General features: G+C 51.7%; 3 protein-coding genes across 4 annotated transcripts in view; 2 read left to right on the top strand and 1 right to left on the bottom strand.

Moving 5' to 3' along the window:
- PSMD11 (proteasome 26S subunit, non-ATPase 11) overlaps positions 1–13,890 on the top strand; it is a 31,079-nt gene extending 17,189 nt beyond the window's left edge. Inside the window, exons 6-14 of the mRNA XM_047757325.1 lie at positions 746–940; positions 5,654–5,798; positions 6,862–6,922; positions 8,685–8,747; positions 10,762–10,887; positions 11,368–11,403; positions 11,666–11,717; positions 12,018–12,160; positions 12,279–13,890. Of these exons, the coding sequence (XP_047613281.1) occupies positions 746–940; positions 5,654–5,798; positions 6,862–6,922; positions 8,685–8,747; positions 10,762–10,887; positions 11,368–11,403; positions 11,666–11,717; positions 12,018–12,160 (821 nt within the window). The 3' untranslated portion in view covers positions 12,279–13,890. The remainder of the gene's footprint in view (positions 1–745; positions 941–5,653; positions 5,799–6,861; positions 6,923–8,684; positions 8,748–10,761; positions 10,888–11,367; positions 11,404–11,665; positions 11,718–12,017; positions 12,161–12,278) is intronic.
- Positions 13,891–18,100: 4,210 nt separating this feature from the next.
- Positions 18,101–22,005, top strand: CDK5R1 (cyclin dependent kinase 5 regulatory subunit 1). Its single transcript, XM_047758678.1, has one exon. The coding sequence runs from the start codon at positions 18,237–18,239 to the stop codon at positions 19,158–19,160; it is 924 nt and encodes a 307-aa protein (XP_047614634.1). The 5' UTR covers positions 18,101–18,236; the 3' UTR covers positions 19,161–22,005.
- A 1,438-nt stretch (positions 22,006–23,443) lies between these two features.
- Positions 23,444–26,593, bottom strand: part of MYO1D (myosin ID) — a 370,077-nt gene continuing 366,927 nt past the window's right edge. For both annotated transcript variants that reach the window (XM_047756630.1, XM_047756631.1), the window contains exon 22: positions 23,444–25,472. In XM_047756630.1, coding sequence (XP_047612586.1) covers positions 25,316–25,472 — 157 coding nt within the window. In that variant the 3' untranslated portion in view covers positions 23,444–25,315. The remainder of the gene's footprint in view (positions 25,473–26,593) is intronic.

Here is a 26,593-nt window from a genome sequence, read left to right as displayed (position 1 = left end):
TAACTCAATGAGAGAGGCCAGGGATCGAACCCGCGTCCTCGTGGATCCTAGTCAGGTTCATTGCCGCTGAGCCATGACAGGAACTCCTCTATTGAGCTTTTGCGGAACTGCCAAACTGTTTTCCAGAAGTGGCTGTCCCATTTTACATTCTCAGCCAGCAGTGTATGAGGAGGGTTCCCGTTTCTCCATATCCTCACTAATGCTTGTTAATATTGTCTGTCTTTTTAATTTTAACCATCTTAGTGAGTGAAGTAGTATCTTGTTTTGGTTTTGATTTACATTTCCTAATGACTAAACTAATGATGTTGAGCCTGGGGAAGAAGGTGTATTTGCAGAGCATTAGTATATCCAAAACTCTTTCCTTTACCCCACCAGCCCTAGTGCCTGGTGTTTCTTATATTGTCTTGTGATTGCTGGACAGGAAGAGAGTGAGATCAGGTGCCTCTCTGAATTGGATAGGTAGTTTCAGCATTTTCTGGGTGGGGATTCCTGCTGCATTCAACTCGCAGGAGTAAGCCTGTTGGACTTGGCGCTGATGTCCTTTGTATGCGGAAAGGCTTCAAAGAGGCTTGTGTTTCTCTATTGGAAGATGGCACATTAGCAAAAAATTTAATTCTTGTAAATAGATAACTTCTTTTTGAGTTCTGGTAGGTTTCTTTATTGTGACTGTTTTTATGAGGGTGAGAGAAGGGGGAGGTATTAAGATAATGGCTGACAAAGAGGTATATATTTTTTCTCTCCTCAGGTTCTCAATTGCTGCGGGAGTTGAAAAAGATGGATGACAAAGCCCTTTTGGTGGAAGTACAGCTTTTAGAAAGCAAAACATACCATGCCCTGAGTAACCTGCCAAAAGCCCGAGCTGCCTTAACCTCTGCTCGAACCACAGCAAATGCCATTTACTGCCCCCCTAAGTTGCAGGCCACCTTGGATATGCAGTCAGGTAACACCCTTAGCTACTTGTGGGTTGTGTTCTTAAAGCTCACCTTACCTCACAGGTGAAAGGAATGGGGGTTAGGGCTAGAGAATAAAATGACTGATTTGGCTCAAGCTTCCTCAGAGAAACCAGTTGGGAGGTTACCTTTCTAACAGCTGCCCTACTTCTATTCACTTACTACTAACTGCCTAAAATATGTTAAGAACATGCTTAATCTGTGGTTGACCAGGCAACCTGTGTGTTAAAGCCAACACAACAGAGAGGTTTCACTTAGGTTTAAAAAGCTCTCCCTTGGAGTCCCCTTTGTGGTGCAACGGAAACAAATCCGACTAGTATCCGTGAGGATTTGGGTTCGATTCCTGGCATCGCTCAGTGGGTTGAGGATCCAGCGTTGCTGTGAGCTGTGGTGTAGGTTGCAGATGTGGCTTGGATCTGGTGTTGCTCTGGCTTCGATTCGACCCCTAGCCTGGGAACCTCCATATGCCTCGGGTGCAGCCCTAAAAAGCAGGGGGGAAAAAAAAAGCTCTCCCTTAACTTCCATCTTAGTAACTTACTCATGGTGGTAGCGCTTCTGCACTTCTCTCCAGGATTGGACCAATCCAAGTCTCTCGTCACTTGGAGACCTTTGTAAAGGAGGTTTGACTTTTCTAAAGGGTCTCAGTTTCAAGGCTGATGAAAGACCCCCTTAGCCTCCATTTCAATCAAGTATAGTAGATTGCTTGCTGCCCCTTTTTTTCTTGCACCGTGGTATGCAGAAATTCCTGGGTCAGAGATTAAACCCAAGCCATAGCAGTGACAATGCTGGATCCTTAACTGCTAGGCCACCAGGGAACTCTGTGGATTGCTTTCTGTTGGAGTGTGTGAATGTTGGGGCTAGGAGACCGTGGGTTGGCAGTAGAATACTTTTTATTATAGTTAGCAGTTTTTGTTAAATTATAATTTATTATCATTATTGAAGGACATTGGAATTGGAGGCAGAGGACTAGTTTAAGCCTGGCTGTTACCTCTTTGCAATCTTTGTTTCCATATGAAACTTTTGTAAAAGAGGTAATAGCTGCCGTACTTGCCTCTTGGGTATTGTATCAAATGGTGTGTTTTGTCATTCAGAAGGTTAAGAGCAGAAGCTCTGGAAAGTGACTTTTCTAGGTTGAAATTTGTTTCTGCAAGCTAATTTATTTTAGTTTATCTGTGAAATGGTGGTAATTATACCTTTTCATAGGATGGTAGTGAGGAGTAAATGAAATGAGGAATGTAAGCTCTCATCACCTGCAGTACCTTATGTACTGCCCAAACATTGGTACTATCTTTAAGTCACTCTTCGTTATGCCCTCTTCCTTTACAAATTTGTGTCTTATTTCTCAGAGCAAATAGAAGCCATTTTTATGTGAACCGTCTTTATTTCTTTTTCCTCCCCAGAATTTGTATCATTATCTATTGTTACCTGTTCTTTAGAGTGATCCTTGTGTGTGTGTGTGCTTGTGTGTGCTTTTTAGGGCCCATCCCATGGCATGTGGTGGTTCCCAGGCTGGGGGTCTAATCAGAGCTATAGCTGCCGGCTTACACCACAGCCACAGCAACGCCAGATCCTTAACCCACTGAGTGAGGCCAGGGATTGAACCCGCAACCTCATGGTTCCTAGTCGGATTCGTTTCCGCTGCACCATGATGGGAACTCCTAGAGTGATCCCTCTATCTGTCCTTTTTGAGTCTTTAGTTTTTCAGTTCTAAGTCTAGTTTTTCTTTTCCGTTTGGATCTTTCTCAGTCATTGAACTGCCCCAGCTGAAAAAGCATGGCCCTTTATCCTTTTTAACTTGCTGTCATCTCCTTTTCCATCCAGTATCTTGGAAAAGTTAAACAAATATCGTTACTTGGGTGTTTGACTCCTTGAAAGACAGTAACTCCCCTCTAACCTCTGACTTTTGGGGGGGGCAGATTTTCACCCCATTGAATGCCCTAGGTTTCTTTGACATCACAGCCTTCCTGGTTCTCCTCCCTTGACTGTTTATCCTCCGTCACTCTTTCTTCTGACTGCCTGTTAGGTGTGGGTATTCCTCAATGTTGTTTTTGTGTGCTTTTCTCTCCCTCACTCCCGTTTCCTGTCTCATCCCATACTCTCCCATGGCTTTAGCTGCAATGTGACACATGAACGGTCTCATCTAGATCTCCAGTAGCTTCGCCACCCTAAATTCCAAACCTAAGTGTCCCATGGATCTCAATCTCAACACATCAGAAACCAACATTATCTAACCCTTCGCCCTTCAAGCTGTGCTTTTCTCAATTTCCTGTTTTAGTTAGTGCTGGTATCATTATTGACTCAGTTGCTCAAGCTGTTGTCTTTGTAGTAATTTAGACTCACTTCCTCTCCTTCACCCCTCATAGTCAATCAGTTGCCAGATCAGGTGGAGTCTGTCTCCACACCTGCCCTGTATTTTCCATCTCTACAGTTACTGTTCTAATTAATACCACTGGACCGCCGGAGTGGTCTTTGACCGATCTAACTGTCCCTGGTCACTTTCCCAATCCATCCTCATGTGGATCCTGAAGTCATTTTTCGGAAACACAAATTTGGTCGTGTAACTCTTTTGTTAAAAAAATTTCCAGTGGTTCCCCACTATCGCCAGCCTATTTTACTTGAGTGACATATTCAAAAGGAAGACACACATTTCCTTTTCATGCACAACTCTGAATCTTAGTCCTAGTCACCAAATGACTTCGTGTGTTCCTGCTCCCGTGCCTTTATTTATTTATTTATTTTCTTTTTTGGCTGCCCTTTGGCATATGGAGTTCCCGGGTCAGGGATCAGATCCAGGCCACAGCTGTGACCCACGCTGCAGCTGTAGCTGCAGCAACGCTGGACCCTATAACCCACTGTGCCGGCTGGTGGTTGAACCTGTGTGCTGGTGCTGCAGAGATGCTGCTGATCCCATTGTACCCTCCTATGCCTTTTATGTATTTTGTCTTCTGTTTCCACTTGTCCCTTGGCAAACTCCTATGCATCCTTCCAGAGCCACCTCACGTGTCTCCTCTATGAACCCTTTCCAGTGCCTTCTTTACTTTGGACTTCCCTATGAAAGGTATATTCTTTTGTACGTATGGTTGTGATCTCCTTGTTTTTGTTTTGATGACCACTCTGCAACTGTGAGCTCCTTGATGGTCTTACTCATATTTACTTCCTCTATAGTAGTTATATCAGCGCTTGGCACATGGTAGGCCCTTGTTAATATTTGTATAACAGTCTGTTTTTTTGTTTTGTTTTGTTTTTTTTAGATAATGAACCTCATATGCCAGCTGTGATGCTTGTAGACCTAATGTGTTCTCTATTTGCTAATGTCTTTGGGAAAGCAGTATATCAGTTCTTGGGCCTTATTTTGCCTTTTTTTTTTTAAACCAGTCTTATTTTGGGTGTAGTCTATTCTTTTCTATCTCTGGACTGGAAGGAATGGGAAAAGGGACATTTGTCTCATTTAATTTAGCAGTGTAAATAGTTTTTTGAATGTTTTCGAGGGAGGTCTCCTTGGCTGCAGAGGAGGAGGGTGAGTTTTCTCCAGGCCTCTGTAGTTAAGAACAGTAGGTGGAGAAGATCTGATTCCTTCAGCCTCAAAATGGGAGGCATTTTGGGTAGAGTAAAAGTACCCGGGGTATGGCATATCTGTAATGGTTATTAAGTCGGAAGTTCCCAGCTGGCCTGCCAGGCACACAGGGGTGTCACAGGTGGATGAAAAGTGTGCCGAACCATTGATGCCCTGAGGTCATATGTAAGCAGTTTAATCCTTCACTCCAGCATGCTGAATTCTTGCTGCGTGTACCTCGATGTGAAAAAACTGGGAAGCCCTGTGGTAAACAAGTGGATGGGATGGATGGGACCGAGGTAGAGTTCGAACTGATGTAGAGAATCTTAGGGCCTAGATGCCTTCCAGGCTGGAAAGAACGAATTTTCATGTCATCCTAAGTGATAGCATAAGTTGGAGGTAATAGCAAGTTTAGTCAAAGTTAGGGTTATTTGGAATAAGCCAATTTCTAAACAGTAGAGAATTGGTTAGATGAAGGGTGGTGTATCAGCCTAAGGAAATACTGCTTACCTGTGTACAATTAAGTTCATGGATTTGGCATATGAAATCCATATACTGACTGCATCAAGGCAGAAGTACATCTATAAATGACCAATATTTGCAATGAGAATATAAAAGCTTGGGTTGTTTTTTTTTTTTAATTCTTCCATGACAGCTGCTTACATATAAAAATGTCAGGCTTAGAAAAGCTGTCTTTAAGATATGATTGATGTTATTAAAACTGGTAATTCGGGCAGACCAGGGATGTTTGGGCCAGCTTCCTGACCTGTGAAGGTGATGCCAGGGAAGGTAAGCGTGGCCTTTTCTCATGGTGGCAGAAGGACTGCTGTGGTGGCGAGAAGCCTGAGAAAAGATGTTACTGTATGCGGCTTTTAGGATCCCCTGTAGGTAGTAGGTCTCTAGCTCCTTTGGACTTAGTATTGGCTGAAGATTTGAGTTCTAATCCCAGCTTTGCCACTAGATGGCAGTGACTTTGAGCAGGTCTTTCCTGACCTACTGATGAGGTCAGGAAAGAATAAATCTTTCCTGACCTCATCAGTAAGTAGATAATAGATAAGGTTGGGCTAGATTTCTGAAGCCCTTCCCAGCTGTTCTGTTTTATGCTTCTGTTATTTCATTTGGTTCTTCCTCTTTTCTTTTCACTGCCCAGGTATTATCCATGCAGCAGAGGAGAAGGATTGGAAAACTGCATACTCATATTTCTATGAGGCATTTGAGGGTTATGACTCCATCGATAGCCCCAAGGCCATCACATCTCTGAAGTACATGTTGCTGTGCAAAATCATGCTCAACACGTAGGTGCACATTAACTTTGGGATATGAGAACTCAAGCCCTTCATCTAGGTTTTTCTGCCATGGCAGAAAAGTTTGGCCACTTCCAGAAGCAGCAGTCACCACCTCGTGGGGCTGGTTGAGTGGAGTGGGAGGAGCAAAGGTAATCTAGAGCACCTTTGCTTGCTAGTCTTTCAGAGTCGGGGAGACAGAGTTTAGAAATCTCTTTCCCCCTCTGGGTGTTCTCTTCATCCTTCAGTTATTCTGTCCAGAGAGGTGCTGAGCACAGCACAGAAGGCCAGGGCATGATCACCACCAGCCAATCAGTCCACCCAGAACGGGGCTGGCTTCGAGAAGTTAGGGAGAGGTTGGAAAAAGGCAGCACTGGCAAGTAGGAAGCTGGATCCTTTTATAAAGAATTCTATAGAATTTATCCATGTTCTTTTGGGAATTAACGTGTTACTGCCTGGGATTCTTTTTGAATCTTGGGATTATACAGGGGTTGTGTTTTAACAAGACCTGTTATACTGGCATTTGATTTATACTTACATTTTGCCTGTTGGGTCTATTACTGGTGGCAAGTTCAGTGTGGCTTTCTTCTTTTATTTATTTATTTATTTTTTTGTCTTTTTGCCTTTTCTAGGGCCGCTCCCGCTACACATGGAGGTTCCCAGGCTAGGGGTCGAATCAGAGCTGTAGCCGCCGGCCTACGCCAGAGGCACAGCAACGCGGGATCCGAGCAGCACCTGCAACCAACACCACAGTTCACGGCACTGCCGGGTCCTTAACCCACTGAGCAAGGGCAGGGATCGAACCCGCAACCTCATGGTTCCTAGTCGGATTCGTTAACCACTGCGCCACAACGGGAACTCAGTGTGGCTTTCTTCTTGATGCTGGACCTTTTCTGCTCTTCAGCACTGAGCCCAGAGTGGAGAAAGCCTTGCTTCTGTGGTGTGAGGGGCTGTGGGTTTAGAGGCGGGGGCCGATTACCTCTGTGGGGAGAGTCTTTGCAGAGAAAAAGAAATTTGCCTAAATATACTTAGAAACATTCCTGGAGCAATTGACCAAGTATGTCTTTTTTTCTAGCCCAGAAGATGTCCAGGCTTTGGTGAGCGGGAAGCTTGCACTTCGGTATGCGGGGAGGCAGGTAGGGGATGCCTTGACCACAGTTCTGATGGCTGCTCACTCTGAGGCAGCATGTTGTCAGACACAGTGTTCGGTGAGACCATGCTCTTCAGGTCTCCATTCTGCTCTTCATTCTCTCCCCCAACCCTTTCCCTTAAGCTCATTCAGTGTATTTCTTGTATTACTGATCCTTGGCCTGAAAAGTTTGGTGCTCTTGTGGGTTTCAGGTGGTTTGAGGAACTTACAGAACTCAGACTTGAACTGTAGCATTTGCACTGAGTTAGGTTGCATTTAGCTTTGACCAGAAAGTCTATCTACTCTGATCTTGGCTTGCAAATCTAATGTGCAGAATATATGACACCTTAGATTCTCCAAGAGTCTGAAGCCTGGTATGAGCTGGTGCACATGTCTTTAGAAGGGTCAGATTGCTTGGTGCAGAAACTGGGTTTCGATGACTCTTTCGAGTGCTTTTCATACGAGTCCCATTCCAGTCCCATCCTGAATTGTGGGTGCGGTGCAAGAAGAGGCCTTGATGGTTGGTAGCTCTTCTTTGTGGTGCCTTCTGTGGCTGAGTAGGTAAGAGTGTGAGCTCTGTAAAGATGATGTCTTGGATGTCTGCATCATCACTTCTTTGTACTTTGACTGTCACTAGTAAAGTAAAAGTAATCTTTCTAGATTTCAGACGCAGTTGTCTCTAAGCAGACACATTGGCTGTCTTCCTATATCTGTGGCAGAATGTCCCACAACAGATGATTTCTTCCTTTTATACAAGTGGCCGTAATTGGCTTTTCATGAGAAAAAATTTCAGATCAGCTCCTAGTTTTGACCAAAGAATATTGGTTATTACCGTAGTGAAAGACTCATGATCATGTCTAGAGCTAGAGTTGAGGAGATGGGCTAAGAGAGGTCAAGTGTCCAGAACAAGGTCGGGTCGCAACAGTGAAGCCAGATTTTGAACTTGGGTTATCTGCCTCTAAGTTTCAGGCTTCTCTCATGACATTTGTTTCGCCTGTAGAACAAATGCTGAAGACAAACTACACTAATGATTTGCTTTGCACCATTTTAAAAGTCTGCTGAATAAGACACACTCTCCTTGTTTAAGTACATAGGCTAGTACAAGAGGAGTCCTTCTGGTCCTTTGTACCTTGATGACAGCTTTCAAGAAGGACTCAGGCCCATCTCTAGAAAGGTGAATGTTTTAGAGTTCTTGCAGAGTGGAGACTTTTTAGCTTGGTCAGATGCCTTTTATATGCAGGTTAGAAATTGCCCCTCAACGCTTAATTATACTTTCAGCACTCTGGGGTTTTAACAGGCAGTATAACATGTAGAATTTTGATGTCTCACCCCTCGTGAAAGTAAACCTTGGTCTGTGCCCTGCGCTAGACCCAGCAGAATGAGTCTAGATGAAGCACAGGTGTGATCAGGTCTTAGGGCGGGAAGGCATCTCGGGGGCGGGGGGGTGGACATAGGAAATCTTGGAGGAGGGGGAAAGAAATCACACTTCTCTGGCCATTTTTCCCTTCTAGTTTGTCATCTTTGGAGAATGCTTTATCAAAGTCCGTTTTTAGAAAACTCCCTATTTCCTAGTATCTTTAAACCACGTCAGCTTTCAAAGGGAAACTGGTGACATAGTGTGGTATTCCTCCAGCTCTTCCCAGGCCTCTCAGGAGCAGTGGTGGGCCAGCTTTTTCTTCGTAGCCAGAAGTTGTATCATAGCATGTTTCTTATGAGACTTGTTGGGGTGGCAGAATAGATCCCTTTCACTATTTTTCTCTTTATTCTAGACAGAAGCATTAAAATGTGTGGCTCAGGCTAGCAAGAACAGATCACTGGCAGATTTTGAAAAGGTAAGCATGGTATTGGGTAATGGTAGGGAAGGGGTAGAGGAGAGGGGCATTAAAGTACTTCTGAAAAAACCTTTTTATTTGTAAATGATTACAGTTTCATAAGAAGTAGCAAAGATAGTACAGAGTGCTGCCATGTACCATTCACCCCGTTTTTCCCAAAGGTTACATCTTAACTGTAGTACAGTATCAGAACCCGGAAGTAGTTAGGCACTTCTGTACAGCGAAGCTTGTTGAGTCGTGATACCTCGTTTATACACGGTACCTTTCAGTTTCAGAAAGTTCTGTCCTCCTCCTTTCACTTGATTTTTCACCACAAACCTAATACCTGCACTTTACGCTTGGGGAAGCTGGGATTCAAGGAGGGGTTTAAATCCAGGGAGTTCCCGACGTGCGCAGCAGAAACAATCCGACTGAGAAACATGAGGTTGCAGGTTTGATCCCTGGCCTCGCTCAGTGGGTTAAGGATGTTGAGGATCCGTTGTTGCCGTGAGCTGTGGTGTAGGTCGCAGATGTGGCTTGGATCTGGTGTTGATGTAGCTCTGGCGTAGGCTGGTGGCTACAGCTCTGATTAGACCCCTAGCCTGGGAACCGCCATATGCCAAGGGTGCGGCCCTGAAAAGAAAAGGAAAAAAAGAGGATGCCAGAGTCACACAGCTAACGCGTGCCAGGGTCTGACTCCTAGTGCTTGCTCCGTACAGCATGGTCTTAGGCCTTTCTTCTGCTCCAGAAATGCCAGGTCAGTTTCTCCTCTGTGGACAGAAGAGGAGTTTTGATGTGTGCATCTGGGCTGAAAGACAGTTCCTTAGGATGAATTTCTAAGCTTGCTTTGCCTCCTGTGCCTTTCACTCTGTTTGTAAAGGTTTGGAAAGGGGAAAAACTTGTCTAAGCAATAGGGTGAGACTTACATACTTTTCTGAGCCTCTCTCCTCACAGTCTGAGTGTAAAGACCAACTTGAAAACAGCGTAGATCCAGGAAGGAAAATTTTGTGGACAGAAACTAAACCATGTGGTTCTCTGACTGTCCCCAAGATTCATTACCTTCCTGGAGATTTCTTGCCAATTTCATTTCCTTAGTTGGCATGACTTGCTTGCTTCCCTTAACACCTTATAGCATAGCTGACCTGAGGCTGGGATATTGAGACCGTAACTAAAGGTAAATAAATCACATACCTGAGTAAACAAAGAGTCTAGATCACTTCATCCCAGAGTTTGGGATGTTTAATGGAACACTTCTATTAGGAATTTTTAAAAAGGGTCTGTGGTCAGATATCTGAGAAACACTGGGACTAAACAAAATTAGAAAGGTACTTTTGTTTTCTGGCAACTGCAGCCCTACACTGTGCTGATAAACCCCCAAGAGCTAGCTGTAGAATTCAGTATGGCCCATTATTTAACCTCAGACCCATCCCCCACCTCCCCAACAGAAGCCATGTTGGTTCTGTGGTATACATATTGAGACCTGCTTGTGCAGTTAATTTAGCTTGCAAGCTGAGCTGCTCTTGGGGCTTACATGGTTTGAGCTGTCAGCCTGAGGCTTTGGGATGGAAAGATGGTGCCTAGGATGCCTTTTACTTCTTTTTTTTTTGTCTTTTTGCCTTTTCTAGGGCTGCATCCATGGCATATGGAGGTTCCCAAGCTAGGGGTCCAATCAGAGCTGTAGCTACCGGCCTACACCACAGCCACAGCGACACCAGATCCGAGCCACATCTGCGACCTACACCACAGCTCATGGCAACGCCGGATCCTTAACCCACTGAGTAAGGCCAGGGATCAAACCTGCAACCTCATGGTTCCTAGTTGGATTCATTAACCACTTCGCCACGACAGGAACTCCCGCCTTTTACTTCTGATGTTCCTTTTCTTCTGCCTTCTCTCATGGCTGTTCTTCCATCTCCCCAAATCCTCCAGAACTTCAGTCAACCATGTAGTTACAAGGGCTAGAACACAACTTAGATAGCTGTGAGTAGTGTGACTTTCCAGTCCTTCTCTGAGCCAATGTTGGCTCTCTTGGCAGGCCCTGACGGATTACCGGGCAGAGCTCCGGGACGACCCAATCATCAGCACGCACTTGGCCAAGTTGTATGACAACTTACTGGAACAGAATCTCATCCGAGTCATTGAGCCTTTTTCCCGAGTACAGGTAAGAACCCTCTTGGGGACTCTCCAGTGGGAGAGGGTTTCTGGCTGGGCATCCTCACTCTAGCCCCCTCCCTTCCCACATCTATCTGAGATGGGAGCTCACTTCCAAGGGTGTGCCTGGTGGGCAAGAGACTCCAAGAGCTTGGGATTTTCTTGATAGAGGATGCAAATCGAGGAGAGGGATGCTGTGGGGCAGAGAACTGGTGGGGTTGCCCTTGTGCAGCACAGTCTTGTCCTTTTGTAGTTGCCTCGCATGTGGTAAATGCTGTCTGTTCTGGGTGTGAGACGGGAATGTGTTCATTGTCTGCAGTGATGTAGGACAGGCACCTGGACCGAGCGCGAGAGACCTAAGCACGGCTAAAGAGAATCTGGCCCTACAGAGACACTTGGCAGGATTTCAGGATATAGCACCACCCCTACCCCAGTATTAGAGGCAAAAGTAAAAGCTTCATTGTTGGTGTCTTTTTACCTTTCCTTTTAGATTGAACACATATCTAGCCTCATCAAACTCTCCAAGGTAAGGAGCCCTGAGCTTATCTTGGGGGTAGGGATGGGGAAAGGGGCAAGTGGAGGGGCTGCCATTTACATGCACTAGGCCTTGTTCAGAAGCCCCCAAGCTTCACAGTGGGAACCAGGACCATGGGCTCAGAGCTGAAGTTGCATTGTTGCTGTTTTATTTTCAATCCATTTGCCTAAGACCCTTTTATACAAGGCTTTCATGTCACTGTGATCTCTGACTAGTAGATGCTGGTCCCTTTAATCGTATGCTTTGATTTTAGGCCGATGTGGAAAGGAAATTATCACAGATGATTCTTGACAAGAAATTTCATGGTAAGTCAGTCACACACGGTGAGGGGGCTGGTGGTGGTGATGCAGTGGTGAAGGGGCAGCATGTTCTTGTTTATCTTGGAAGAAAAGGCTCCGTTTGCTTCACCTGGCGGTTCCTTGGGATCCTTTCCCCTCTCATCCCTGTGGTGAGGGGTATGGTAAACATGTGCAGATGAAACAGGAAGTTGACTTCTGTTTTCTCTCCTTTCTGGAGAAAGTGAGGCAGCTGGGGAGTGGGCTGCTTCTCAAGTGCTTGTGTTTCTAATCCCTTCTTTTACCTGGGTTCACTTGTGTTTCCTGCAGGGATCTTGGACCAGGGGGAGGGCGTCTTGATTATTTTCGATGAACCCCCAGTAGATAAAACGTACGAAGCTGCACTGGAAACAATTCAGAACATGAGTAAAGTAGTGGATTCCCTCTACAACAAAGCCAAGAAACTGACATAGGTGAGTGCTGGCTCTGGGCCCCAGGCCCCAGCAGCCCTGCCTTCTGCCTGCCGAGACTGGAAGCCTCCTGGTGGCCTCCCGGCTTCCTCGATTGACACTGCTCTGTCTTCTCTTGCAGAATTGGATCTGTAGCGGTCCTTTGGAGAGTGTGTGTGGCGGGAGAGTGAAACCTTTGGGGAAAATGCTAGGAGATTCTTTTTTCTTTCTGTTCTACTTTTCGCTCGGAAAGTTTTTAAATCCTCATTTGGTGCATCTGTATTCCAGCCGATAGGTGTGCCAGTTTTCATGTAATCTTTACTGGCCCAACTTGGGAGTGGGGAAATTGCTTAAAAAAAAGAAAAAGAAAAAAAAAAAAGGTTATTCTAAATAAAAGGAAAAAGGCTTACACTACCTAAAGCTGTGCTCTCTGCCTCCTGGGAGAGGGCTGCAAAGCCAGGCGCTCCGCCAGCCACTGGGGCTCCTGACCCACTCGCTGGGTGTCACCTCGCCTCCTCTTCAGAATTGGGTGTTTGCCTGACCATCAAAGCAACGACTTTTTATTCTGTTTGTACGGAACCAAAACAAACAACTGTGTATAGACTATTTTCTTTTTTATTTGAAATGAGGCGTTTCGGTGTTCTTTCCCCTGCCATATGGCCTGTCCACTCGCCTCTCCCCCAACATGGCTCCAGCAGACTGGCTGAAGGTCCCGCCGCCGCCGCCGCTGCCACCACCACCACCACCACCCACCACCAACCACTACCACCACCACCACCACCGGCGCCGCCGACGCCGCCGCAGCAGCAGCACCTGCTCGGCTCCGCTCCGACCTGTGAAGGACTGCGGATGAGGCCAGGAGCTAGTGTCCACCTCGGCCACACGGGGAGCAGCGTGGGCCCTCTGGGGGCCTGCTGTGCATGTGGCTCTTTTTAACACAGTAAACTAGATTAGACGTCAGTGTTTTAATTGCTCCCCCCTCTGCTTTTTTCTCTGTCTCCCTCTGTCTCCTCTCAGCCAGGAGACCATCCCATGTTTCTCTTTGCTTCCTCCTTCTCCCTCCAGGGGAGTCAGGCTGTCTGAAATTCTTCAGCTTCTCTCTCCGTCCCACTGCTCCTCTCCTGCTGGCAGATGGATTTATTCCTTTTTAAAACAGTGAACATTGGAAATGAGACTGTGGGGTGTGGTTTTTTTTCTCCCAGTTTCGTTGTTGGGTTTTCGCGCAACCTCATGTCCCCCTCCCAGGGAGCTTCTCGATTTACCTCTTAGAAGTGGGTGGCTGGGAGGTAGAGCACTGTACTCCAGCATGCTTGGTTTAACGATGAGATTCCTTAGCAAGGCTTTAATGCCGTTTGGGCAGGTAAGCTTCTGCACCTCTGTTGTGCTCAGCTCTGTTTTCTTCTTTCTCTCATGTCCTCTTTGTCGTCCCTCCCGCCGCCCCCGCCTCCTTCCCGCTGGCCTCCTTTTCTCTTTCTTTTCCTTTCTCAGATTATCCTTCCAGGTTTTCGTAATAAATTTATATTTTGTAAAAGGATTTTGTTGTACCAGGTTTTGCATCCTCACTGAATCTGACTGGCTTTTGTTTTCCTCTCCAAAATCAGGTATTTGTTCTCAACATCTTTCCCCATCATGTCCAGTCACTGTTTTGGTTTTGGCACCATCAATATCAAATGTACAAACGGTTCTTGCTAACCAACACCAGGTATATCTGATGTTCAGATGAGTTCCAATAAAAACAATTTTTTTTTCAAAAAGTGTCCTTTCTTGAGTGCTGGAGGGCTTCTGATCAAGTCCAGACAGGTCTGTGTAGCCCTCTAGACTGGAGAAAGTTCTGCTATCGCGTTTGCTTCATGGGAGACCTTTAGATCTGGGTGAGAAAGTTGGTCTCGGAGGTCCGAAATAGGGAATGGGGTTCTCTTATCTTTGTTTTTCCAAGGCATCATGGTCCAGAGAGGATACGGGGTTTGGGCTGTAATATCCTCTGAGCCTATTTTCTCACCTATAAAACAGGACGGCGCTTCTTTGGTAGGTAATTGTGGTGAGGGGGTTACATGAAGTCATGGAAGTGCAGGTGCTTGGAGAGCCCTGGCATTTAGTTTGGCTTTGTTTTCATTTGGAATCTTGTACAAAAGCAATTGAAATTGATGCTGCGGGGAGTGGTCTGTCCCGAAGCGCTCCACTGGGACGGGATGGGTGGGCTGGAGCCATTCTGTTCCGTGTTTCAGTATTGTGTCTCTGTGTATAGTTTCACTTAAGGAAGAGGTGTGCTCTAATGAAGGACTTTAAAAATATTCCAAAGGGATCCAGAGGATCCAGAGCTGGGGTGGGGTGGGGGGTTCCCAGGAGCTCAGTGGGGCAGCAGTCCTTCCCTCTGCTCCCCTTGCAGGCCTGCCGACTTCTTCTAGACCTGCGCTGTCTGCTGTGTGTGTGGCCACGAGCCCCGCGTGGCTGTTGAGTCCTTGATGTCCTGACATGTAAACAAACCAGACTTTGAAGGAATGTGGAAAAAGAATGAAAAATTGCTCCACTTTTTAAATATATTTTGAAATATTTTGAGCATTTACTGGGTTAAATAAAATATAGTATCAAAATACACCTGTTTCTTTTAACTTTTAAAATGTGGCTACTATCAAGTAATTACCAGTGTGGCTTTGCATTTGTGGCTCACGTTAATTTTTTTTTGGACAGTGCTGCTCCCTCCCAGGTCTTAAATAAGCTGAGTCTAGGCACAGCTGAGAGGGTGGGGTGGCCCATGGGCTGGCCTAGGGTGGGGTGGCCCATGGGCTGGCCTGGGCCTGGCTGCCTCACCTGGGGTCCCTTCCTGGCACCAGCCTTCCCTGTGCCAGGGCTTCCTTGTGCGTTAATGAGATACTGATGGTGTCAGGGAGCGGCAGCTGAGGCACTTGGCTCTGGAGCCCTGCTGCATGCTGGTTATGTAATCTGCGCTGCCCAGAAGGGCCACTAGATGCTGCTCTCTGATGCCTGAGAGAAGAAAGCATGACTTCTTAGGATCCTGGGACTCTGTGGACATACCAGCCAAACAGTGCATGCAACAAGCAGGCTGGCCCTTCCGGCACCTAGACGGACTATAGGATAAAGAGAATGATTGATGGGGGTGGGATGTGAAGATTGGGAAGAAAACAGCTGTGCATCATTCAGCTGGGTCTACCTTCTGGGTCCTTGATTCTGCCATTTTTGGCTGATTGCTGCTCTTCGCAGTTGGAGTAAGTGCAGGTGGCGGTGGTGGGGTGACTGAGCACAGGATGGTGTGGCGCCTCAAAACAGGCAGAGCAGGCGTGACGTGGGTGGACAGGGTTCCAGATCACCTCCCGTCACAACAGCCAGTGTGCTGGCAGTGCCATCCCAGTCAAGTCCTGTGCTGCACACAGGACTTCACCTCTGACAAGTGGGAAGAGGTTGGGGTAGTTCCGCCAAGAGCTCTTTTTGAAGGCAGTAGGGGAGGGCTGGCTGGACAGAGGCAAGAGCGGACACAAGTTCAGCCAGGCTGGAAAAGGCCCAGGCCAACACAGGCTTCTGTGGTTTGGGAAACGCAGGGGGGTGAAACGCAGGGGCTTGGTACTGCCCACCATGAATTGGAATAGTTAAAATTTAAATTTGTAGGTATATACAGGTAACAGGGTGGGTCCAGATAGTTCTAAGGGGTGTATCACAGGCGTAGCAATCTAAACACATTTGGGGGGAGTGGAAAGCATTTAAACTCTGGTCGTCACCAGAATCTGAAGGGGACCATGAGACAGTGTGGCAGTGTGGAAGGCAGTGTGGACACGGGCCAACTTGGGAGTTGGGCCTCCACTACGGGCAGGATGAAAAGAGGCTGGGGTTCATCTTCGCCTTGGGAAGAGAGTTATTTGGCCAGAAAACCTGGAGATGAGTTCCGAGAGCTCTACTCTAGAGGAGAGTTGAGGAAGGAGGGGCTGTACCTTAAGGAACATTCAGAGGGAGGGGCACATTGTGCCAAGGGCCCACCTTCATCTTCTAAGATAATAGCTGCTGTGGTTGTTTATGAAGGGCTCTGGAAAAGAGCAACGCATTTTCCACTATGTGGTCACCACGGTCTCCAAAACTTTGAGTTGCCACTATTGACAGAAATCTCTGGGTAGTACTTTAGCACATTCTAGTACTTTCTGATGATGGTAGTAGCATTGTTTTGAATGGCACCAGAGTTCTGTTCTGCTTAGGGCAGTAGGCAGAGCTGGCACAGGCTGTGTGCTGGAGTGGTCGGGGAGTCAGAGAATTGGATATTCTGCCACTTCCTCATCATCAGGTCCAGAGGTGGTATTTTGAATTAAGATATGGTTTGTCTCCTGTTTCCCCGGTTCATGGTCCAATCTGTCAATCTCCAGAACCAAACTAAAAGTAAATGAAGAATAGCCTTTGTGACGGGCCTGGATTCTTGTTCCTTGTGAGAGGAAAGTTCTTACTAAAGCCAAAGTTTTACTCAGAATTTAATAATTTTACAGATAACCGAGTCTTCAAATGATACATGCTTAGCATGAAAAACATTTTAAGCAGTAGATCAGAGGCTGGTTGGAGAAGCAGTTGCTTCATTTGTACTTTAACAGATAAGAGGGCAAGTGGAAATTTGGAGGTCTCATTTGTGGTGGGCCCATCTCTGGGGCAGCAACCAAACCAGGAGCCTCAGGGCCCTGTCCCAGGTGTGGTGTGGGGAAGCCAGTCGCTCTTTGTGGAATGCCCCAGAATTGCCTACGCCTCTGGCCTGCATTTTGGAGACCTACCCGGGCCGCGGGCAATCTCCTGGGATGGGGCAAAGGAGGTCCCCAAGGCAAAGGCACTCAAACTGCTGGGACAGCCCCCTTGGGATGCGCGTGGTACTCCGAAGGCCTCAGCAAAGGCTTCGCCTCTCCGCACTTTCCCGAGCTCCCCAGCTAACAGGGATGTTATATGGAAGAAGGCTGCTCGGGGTCCAGCCTCGGTGAACGGCTTCTCGGGAGACAGCCTCAGCCCGGACCGGCCGCGCGTCGCGAGGGCGGAGACACGTCCCAGAGCGTCCCCACCGCCCGCAGCTGCGGGCGCCGCGGCGGGAACAAAGGCAGCACGTGTCTGGGCGGGGCGGCGGGCGGGGTCGGACCTCGGCCCCGCCCCTCCGGAGCTCTCCACCCGCCCGAGCTCGGGTGCGCCGGGCGCCCGCGACTCTCACGCGGCGGGGCTGCTGCTGGCGCGGCCGCACTGAGCGGGCGGCGAGCCGTACGGGAGGGGGCGGCCCCGCAGGGCGGGGCGGTGCCGCGAGTACCCGCCGCCGGAGTCGGGGTCCTGGATGGGGCTCGGCGAGTAGAGGCTCCTGGGGCTCGTGTCCGCGTCGCTGCCCGTACCGCGCGCGGCTTGAGCTGAGCACGGCGGCGGCCCCCGCTCGCGGGCGAGACCAGGCCCAACCCGGCCGGCGCGTTGGCCGCGCGCGCTCCCGAGAGCAGTCGCTGAGGTGCGCGCCGGAGCGGGCGCGGGCGCGGGCGCGGCGGCGGCGAAGGCGGCCGAGCGGGGGGCGGGGCCGCAGCGCCTGCAGAACCTTGGACAGAAGCTCCGGAGCCGCCGCCGCCGCCGCCGCCGCCGGGCGCGAGCCCCGCCGAGCCCCGCCGAGCGCCGGGATCGCGGCGCGCATTGCGGAGGGCGCGGAGCGCCGGAGCCGTCTGCCTGGTAAGCCTACTCCTGGGGCCGCCCGCTGCTCCCGGGGAGCCGGGCCGGGGTCGCGGCCGCGCGCGGTGTCCAGGCAATGTCCCCGGCCGTCCCTGCCGGCGCCCAGGCCCCAGCGCTGCCATCCGGACCTCGGTGGGAGCGGGTGCCGGTGCCGCAGTGGAGCGGCCAGGCTGCGGCGCGGGGGCGCGGGCGGGGCCGTGTCGGCCGGGGAAGGCCCGGGCGCGGGTCTGGGGCGGAGGAGCGCGGCGCGAGCCCCGCCTGGCGCTGAGAACCATCTTGTTTTCCACACAGATCCGAAGGGGCGGCACGCGACCCCAGGAGCGCCCCCGTCACCCCCGGGCCGCCGCGGGCTCGGTGAGCCCTTTGCTCCCTCTGGCCGGCAGGCTGGGCGCGCAGGGGCGCGGGTCCCCGCCCGGCGCGCAGCGGCACCATGGGCACGGTGTTGTCCCTGTCCCCCAGCTACCGGAAGGCCACGCTATTTGAGGATGGCGGGGCCACGGTGGGCCACTACACGGCCGTGCAGAACAGCAAGAACGCCAAGGACAAGAACCTGAAGCGGCATTCCATCATTTCCGTGCTGCCGTGGAAGAGGATCGTGGCCGTGTCGGCCAAGAAGAAGAACTCCAAAAAGGTGCAGCCCAACAGCAGCTACCAGAACAACATCACGCATCTCAACAATGAGAACCTGAAGAAGTCGCTGTCGTGCGCCAACCTGTCCACGTTCGCCCAGCCCCCACCGGCCCAGCCGCCCGCACCCCCTGCCAGCCAGCTCTCGGGCTCCCAGACCGGGGTCTCCTCCTCCGTCAAGAAGGCCCCGCACCCTGCCGTCACCTCCGCAGGGACGCCCAAACGGGTCATTGTCCAGGCGTCCACGAGCGAGCTGCTGCGCTGCCTGGGCGAGTTTCTCTGTCGCCGGTGCTACCGCCTGAAGCACCTGTCCCCCACGGACCCTGTGCTCTGGCTGCGCAGCGTGGACCGCTCGCTGCTCCTGCAGGGCTGGCAGGACCAGGGCTTCATCACGCCGGCCAACGTGGTCTTCCTCTACATGCTCTGCAGGGATGTCATCTCCTCCGAGGTGGGCTCCGACCACGAGCTCCAGGCTGTCCTGCTGACCTGCCTGTACCTTTCCTACTCCTACATGGGCAACGAGATCTCCTACCCGCTCAAGCCCTTCCTGGTGGAGAGCTGCAAGGAGGCCTTTTGGGACCGCTGCCTCTCGGTCATCAACCTCATGAGCTCCAAGATGCTGCAGATCAACGCCGACCCCCACTACTTCACACAGGTGTTCTCCGACCTGAAGAACGAGAGTGGCCCGGAGGACAAGAAACGGCTCCTCCTCGGGCTGGACCGGTGAGCCCGCTAGCCGGCACCATGGCTCAAGGATTCATTTTTAAAAATTTATTCTTAAATCAGAATTTGTGTACAGTATGTGTTTAGCAAAGCCACCAAGGGCCTCGCCCTTCCCACCTTCTCTCCTTGGGGTTTTCTTCAGCCCTGCCAAGAACTCCGGGCGCTTCTGAACTCCCGAACGTCGTGCAACACCCAGAAGATACATTCAGAGCCACCTCGGCCCCTCACCTCTCACTTCGGGGAATTCAAAGGACTGACCTGCCCCTGCTGCCGCCTGTGCCCTTGCTGGACCAAGGCAGGTGAGGCTGCCCGCTGCTCCCTGCACGACGGGAGCTGGCGGCGGGGGGGGCCCCTGGCCAGGTGGCCCAGGGAGGAATTGGAGTTTCTAGTCGGAGGCTCTTTTCTGGCCCCTGTTTTGGGTCGTCCCTTCTCCCAGAGGCTTCTGGAGCTGGCCACCCCGACTGAGCCGCACGTGGGGCCGTGAGGCCAGATGCCCGTGTCCCTGAGATAATCTCTTCAGTGGAGGAAAAGCCGGCCTGGTGCAAGGATTCTGTCTTGTTGTTTAACCATGCACGACCCTGGTTTGCTCTCTTTTTTAGGGAGAAGGGCTTTCCTTTAGTGGAGACGTGGAACACCCCCCCCCCCCCGCCTTGCCCCCTGCTCCCAGGCGTATTGGTAGTGTTGGTTAATGAGCTGGTTTGACTCATTCTTTCACTCTGGGTCCCAGCTAAAGGGGTGGGGTGAAGCCGGGGACGACTCCTTTCCCAGGTGAATCTCTCATTTGAATCATGCAGCTTAGTCACCCTGTGGCGAGGCCAGGACAGCTCCAGGGGCCCACTGTCAACAGCCTGCCTTCTGGGCGGATGGGGTTGCCATGCCTGGGACGGAGCCAGTGCCCACATCAGGGCCAAGGCCTCTTGCTGGTGCACTTGACATTTGTCCTGCAGAGCTGCGGAGGGGGTCGGGGGGTGGGTGATGCCAGGGATCAGGGTGAGGTGGTCATGGTGTACGCCCCCCTCTTCCGCACACCCCCCCGCCGCCCCCGTTGATTTAAAGCTGTTTCCCATCGGTTCAGTCTCTTCTGAAGACGAAGCCTGGCCCGGAAAGGCCCAGACAGCTGGATCTTGGAGACAATTACAAGCCAGAGCAGAACTCCTGATTGCCTGCTGATTCCACAACTGATCATTTGCAGCTGCTGGTTTGGGTGTCGGCCTTACCCCAGTGGCTGTAACAACACATAATGTGTACTTAATCAATTTTCTTTCTAATTCTCCCAGATTGGTGGCTTGGGACTTGGGAGAGGACCAAGAGAAGGGAGCAAGCTTTCCTCTGTGGCCCGTCCCTCGGGCCTTGGGGAACAAAGACTGGTGAAGACGCTATGGAGAATTCTCTCTTCCAGTCCCAATCCCCCAGGGGGTGCTGGAACGGGGGGCCGGGGGAGGCAGAAGGAGGCAGAAGGCCGGTTTACGTAGGATTAGCTTCCAGGTGGCTGCCGATTTCAGCACAAGCACTACTGAAATTCACATAAAAAAGAGAAAGCTGTGAAATTGAGGTCCCGCTTTAAGAGGCCCAGGCCGAGCGCGCGGGCCCGCGGAGCTCCCGAGGAGGAGGGCCTGCCGGGGCCGGCGGGAGCGCATTGGCCCCAGCTGCGCCCGGGGCCCACGCCGAGCCCTTCCCGGGGCCGCCGGCCAGATAACCTGCCGCGGGGCTGCTGGCAGGACCTCGCCGCAGCGCCTCTTCTCCGCTGGAGCTGTCGCCTGGCGTGTCTGTGCAGATCCTGCTGCCATGTGTGACCCGAGGTAGGAGGCCCGTGGGGGCAGCGGGCCCTGGCGACACGCAAGGGGGAGGTTCGGGTGCGAGTCTCCGGAGCAGGGCCGCGGGTCCGTGGTCGCTCCTTCCCCAGGCTGCGCTGCGCCTGGACTTGTGCGAAGGCGCCGCCGCCGGATTCCAGTTTCGTGTGTTTCCTTCTCTCGCTCCATATTTATTTTTTTAATTTTATGAGGCGGTGCACATTTCAGGAGTGGTTGGGGACTAAGGAAAGAACTCTCTAGTTCCATCAAGGTGAAGCCTGGCGGGGTCTCCTCCCTCCCTTGCACTGGTCATCAGTATTGTGTAAAGGAACTGATATACTTGAGTGTGCAAGCAATGAACCCATTTGACATGCTGCTATGAAGACTACTTTTAGAACAACAGTAAAAAAAAAAAAAAAAAAAAAAAAAAGGAAAACCTAACCTACACACAAAAAAAAACCCCACAAAAAAACCCCCCAACCAACCAACCCTTTATTCTTTAAATTGTTGCTTTTACAGTGATATTGTGCATGCAAACCAGGAGCATTTTGTGTCTTAAGAAAAATAATCTTAGAACAGACGGCTGTGAACATTACATCCGTGCACAGAACAAGTCACAGGAAAATAGTTCAGGATTTGGTTTTTCTCTTTTTCTTGTAAATCTGAGGGGTTGATATATTCTTTCCATGCAGTTATTAGAACTTAGTTTTGTTCCAACAGTTGTTAAAACTTGCAATGAGAAGAAAATGTGCCATTTTTTTTTCACTCGGAATTATTCATAGCTGTATATTTGAAACTGCTAATTACACATGTGCGATGTATGTTGGTTTTTTAGTGCAATTTCTTCTGTAGCTATTCTTTGACCAAACTGTGGGTATTGTTGATATTAATTTATATTTGTCTCATTTTGTATGTATGCCTAGCGTGTTTGTAAGTATGTGTGGTTTATAATCTGACCAGGTCATGAAGCTCAGTTTGGCTGTAATTTAATTCCCCTCCCCTTATTTTTATTTATTTTTGTACCGTGCTGATTAAATAAAATGCACTGACCATCCATTACATAGACCTTTTTTGTGGGCACATCCTTGTGGAGTAGGCTGGGGACCCCCTTTGTCAATGATTCCTGGGCTCAGAGCTTAATTGGATTGCCTTATGGGGGAGGGGCGCGTGGGAGGTGGGCTGGGTTAGGGCTGAGGGCTTAAAGAGAGCCTGCACCTTAAGGTGATTAAGGAAGAAGCACAGGTTAAGTCAACTCCGGTTTCACGGTGGGGCGGTGGGGGAAGGGCCAGCAGGAGCTGCTCCCCTGCCTTGGTGGAGCTGGTTGACCAGGATTGCGGGCCAGGGAGGCGGATGGGGCTCAGGTGTGGCTTGGCAAGGGCCAGCTCACTGGCTCCTGCAGGGCACCCGGCTTGGTGCTACTAAGGCTGCTGCCCCATTGTTCTGGGCCTGCCTCTGCTCATGGCCCACTGCCTGGAGGCTCCCAGGCCAGCAGGCGTGGACTGGGGTCCATGTGGCTCAGCCCTGCCAGCCTAGCTCTGTGCAGGTTTCCAAAAGGGGGAACTCCAGCCCAAGATTGTGGCAAGGGTAGGGCCGTCGACCCGTTGTATGGCCAGTGGTCTGTGCCCACTCACACCACCAGCCTGCAAGGATGGGACCTGGCGTTTTGGACTCGTTCCTCTCCAGGCTCTGTGCTCCACTGGCTACAGCTGTCCCTAGGCCCCGGGAGGGGCTGTACCTGCTCAGGTCCCACCTTGGAAGCTGTCAGCCTTGTGATCGGGGACATTTGATTTCCTCAGGGCCTTTTCCTGTGGTTCAGTCAGAAGCTATCACTGTGTGTTCTGTCCCGCCAATGACCTCGCAACTGGCTGGCTTCCTCTGGCTGCAGGGCCTTTGGGTGCTGGGGCTGTCCTGTCTCCCCCAGGGGCCTTGCTTGCCTGCAGCTCCCCCACCCCGACCTGAAGGCTCGGGAGGAGGCTGACCAGCCATGGTTTGCTCAGACCCCTCCCTCGGCTATTGCCGTGGGGCTCCGAGCCCTGCCTTTAGTATATACATGCTTCGATTTCAGTAAACGAGAAAATAATGAACTTCAAGTCTAGTGTGCAGGCCTCAGAATGGTGAAGAAAAGTGTTTGGCTTTAACTTCTCCCTACAGCTTTTTTCTATTTAATTTTTATTTTTCGGCTGCTCCATGGCACATGGAGTTCTCGGGTCAGGGATCAGATCCAAGCTGTAGTTAACCACCTAAGCTGCAGCTGCGGCAACACTGGATCCTTAACCTACTTTGCAGGGCCAGGGATCGAATCTGTGTCCCAGGGCTCCCAAGACACAGCGGAAACTCATCACTAGTATTTTTGTTCGAAAGCCTCAGGTATGTCATCCTCTATTTTTACCGTATTGGGGTTTAATGCTCCCTTCCATCCTCTGGGATAACAGGTGACTTCACGGAAGCCAAAATTCCACCGTTTTATAGTTTTCAATAAGCCGAACACCTTTAAAAATAAGATTTAATGCTTTATTGCTCTTGATGATAAATCAAAATATGCTTTAGAAATAAAGTTAATTTAATGGAAACTAGGAATATACGCACCAAACCATAAAACTGCATTTAATGAAATCAAGAGAAACCCTTCATTGCATACAATCACTGTGTCCTCCTGGTTTGCCCTGGGCACTGTGGTCACACCTGAAAGTCCTTCTTCAGTTGCCACACACTGTGACTTCTTTTAGGACATCATGGGAAAAGTGCTTGTGGACCCGGAGGTGCCGGGCTTAGGGGCCAGAGGCAGCGCGGAAAGGCAGGAGGCAGGACTCCAGACCCCGCTCCTCCTCCAGCCTCTGAAAGGCACTCAGTTGGCACGTTCTGTCTTGGTGTCTAAAACATACGTTTGCGTGGACCTAGTAAAGCAACAAGTCTGGGGAGATGGGTGGCAAGGAGGGGCCATGTTCCAGTTAAGACGGATGGACTAGTGTCAAGGCGACTGGCAAGGCGGCAGGTGTTGCTGGACGGGGCTGGTGGCAGCGCTGCCCTGTACAGGCAGCCGACCAGGCTTGGAGGATGAGAGCGCGTTTCCGAGGCCAGGATATCACCAGGACTCTTTGTCGCGAGTTGTCCAGGGTGCGAATGTGCTCAAGCCCTGGGAAGCAGGGGGAGGGCCAGCGTAGGAAACCAGGCCGCTGGGACCACCCGGGGACCGGCCAGGTGACCTCGGCAGGCACTGGGCGAGGCACAGGAGGCGGCACTTGGTGAGTTTGGTGGGGTCGGGGATGGCAGGGGGGGTGGGAGCCTGGCGGGGGAGGCAGCATCTGTGATCTGCGGCTGAAAGGGAAGAAGACACAAGCACGTCCCTCTTTCACAGCCCCCCCACCCCCACCCCCAGCTCCTCCTGGGGCGTGGGCTCGCCCTCAGCCCCTTCCCCACCCCGGCTGCGCCCAGGTCTGTGGCCTCCTGCCCAGGCCTGGAGGAGGCGGGCCTGGGCGCATGTGGAGCACACGGGCTCTCAGCTGGCCGGGGCGGGCATCCTGGCCTGGCCTGCAGCACCAGGATCCCTGGCTCTGCTTCCCCAGATGCCTGTGTGCTCCGGCCTGGCCCTGGGGAGTACGAGGCAGAGGTGTCTGAAGGGGAACCTTCCAAACCCCCGAGTGCTCCCCTGCCCCCAATCCTATTTTCTTATTAGTGTTCCTCGCATGAACGTGGACACAGCAGACACGCAATCTAATGAGCAACCCTGTGGACTGCAAAAATAAGTATAAAACAAGCAGAGGCCCAGGCTGCATGGTTCAGACGACCCCTGGGGCATCCCCTGCCTACTCTCGCTGGGGAGGTGGCCGGGGGCAGGCTCTGGGCAGGACAGACGCCAGCTGGCTGCAGCTGGTCTGCTGGCCAGTGGCGCCTGGGCTGAGGGGCTGCCCTGCAGGTGAACCTGCTCACCCGGTGGCTTTGGCTGGCTGATGGGGGCAGGGGTCCGTGAGGAGCTCCAGCTCCCTGAGGCTGGGCTTGGGGGCGGCTCTGGCCCTGGGGAGGAGGGCAGGTGGGCCCAGGGAGAGCGCAGGGCTGCCTCCCCAGCTCGTCTCCCCAAGCCCAGGGGCCTGTCTTGGGTTGGAAACTGCACCCGGGCGCCCCCACTCCTCCCCCCCCCACGGCCAGCTGCTGGTCAAAGGGTCAGGCAGGCTGACCTGGTGTCGGGGTGGCCTTGGCTGACTAGAGGGGAGCTGGGGACTAGGGGTCGCTGGGTGCTGGTCTTTGGTTTGCTGAGGGGGCCACGGACAGTCAGGACAGAGGAAGACAGAGACCAAAGGAGAAAGCCGGGGGTGGACCTTGGGGAGGCGCTGCAGAGGAGGCAGGGGACCCTGACAGCGCGGACCCTGGCACCTCAGTTGCCTGGCACGCTGAGGATGAAGCCCGAGCGGTTCTTGGTGAAGTCGGGCTGCGGCTGGTTGAGCCGCGTCTCCACGGAGACAGTGCACTTCTTCCCGTGCAGGCTGCACTGCACGGGGTTGGTGACGTTGACTTGAAGGTGGCGCTTCTCACTGGAAAAACCGGAAAAGAGGCAGGTGGTTAGCAGGTGGCCCGAGTGGGGGAGTCTCCCTGGCAGCGCAAGGCCTCTCGGCTGCTGCCGGGCCACAGAGAGGGTGAGGATGGCGGTGCTGCGCTGCAGTCCCCAACCAAAGCCACTGGGGATCGAGGGGCTGAGGTTCGGGCGCTGCCTGGCTCGAGAGCCCAGCACGTAGCTGGACAGACCTGGGAGCCGTGGTGGAGCCACGGCCACCTTGTCTCTGGCCTGAGGCCAAGACAGAGTCACTGGCCTTTAGATGTGTGTGTGTGTGTGTGGGGGGGGGGGGGGGTGTCACGAGGGCCACGGGGCTCTGATTGTGACTATTTATCAGTTATCTCTGATGGCAGCAGCGAGTCCTGGGTGCGCTGTGTCCAGGGATAAATGGAGACTTGGCCCAACATGGTCCCTGAGGGAGAAATGTCTTCTGTGGGTCTGGGCTCAGCCCTGCCTGTCGTGGGTGCAGCTGTTAGAACCGGTCTATGCCAGCTTCCTGACGCCCAGGGGGGCTGCTCTCACCCTGGGGGCTCTCTGTGGCCAGGAGGTGCTTCTCCCTAGGCTGCAGGCAGGGTGCGTGGCAGGAGCGGTTCCCTCGGCCCTGCTGGTCTGGGGGAGGCTCAGTTTGGCTTCTTCCCTGTGCACCTGCTGGGTGGGGGCAGCACCTGTCCTCCTGTGCCTCGTGCACTGAATGTACCTCCGATGCTTCTTATTTAAGAGCTGACAGTTGCTGGACTGGGGTCAGCATGGTCCTCATGCCTCACCGGCTTTCTCGGTGCTGGGAGGTAAGAGGAGAGGGGCCTGCCGGCCTGGGGTCTCGTGGAGAGGGGCTGGCCCTGCTCCATGTGCTGTGAATACCTTCATTTCCCCCGGGGTGGCTTTGAGTGTGGTCAGGCTGGGCTCCCTCCCTGCACAGCTGTCAGGGGATGCCAAGTGTCTGAGTGCAGGGAGCCCAGGCTGAGGCCGGCACAACTGTGCCTGGCCCAGGGGAGAGGGAGGTGCCTTCCAGGTGGCACCATCGTTCAGACCTCTTTTCTGCAGGAAGTGGGTCCCGGGTAGTGGTGCTTGGCTTTCAAGTGCCTGGCTTTCCGTGGCTTTGCG

This window comes from Phacochoerus africanus, chromosome 14 (genome assembly GCF_016906955.1).
Source record: "Phacochoerus africanus isolate WHEZ1 chromosome 14, ROS_Pafr_v1, whole genome shotgun sequence".
Classification (NCBI taxonomy): domain Eukaryota; kingdom Metazoa; phylum Chordata; class Mammalia; order Artiodactyla; family Suidae; genus Phacochoerus; species Phacochoerus africanus.
Note: the sequence above shows the minus strand (reverse complement) of the source record. Positions and strands in the feature narration are given on the sequence as shown.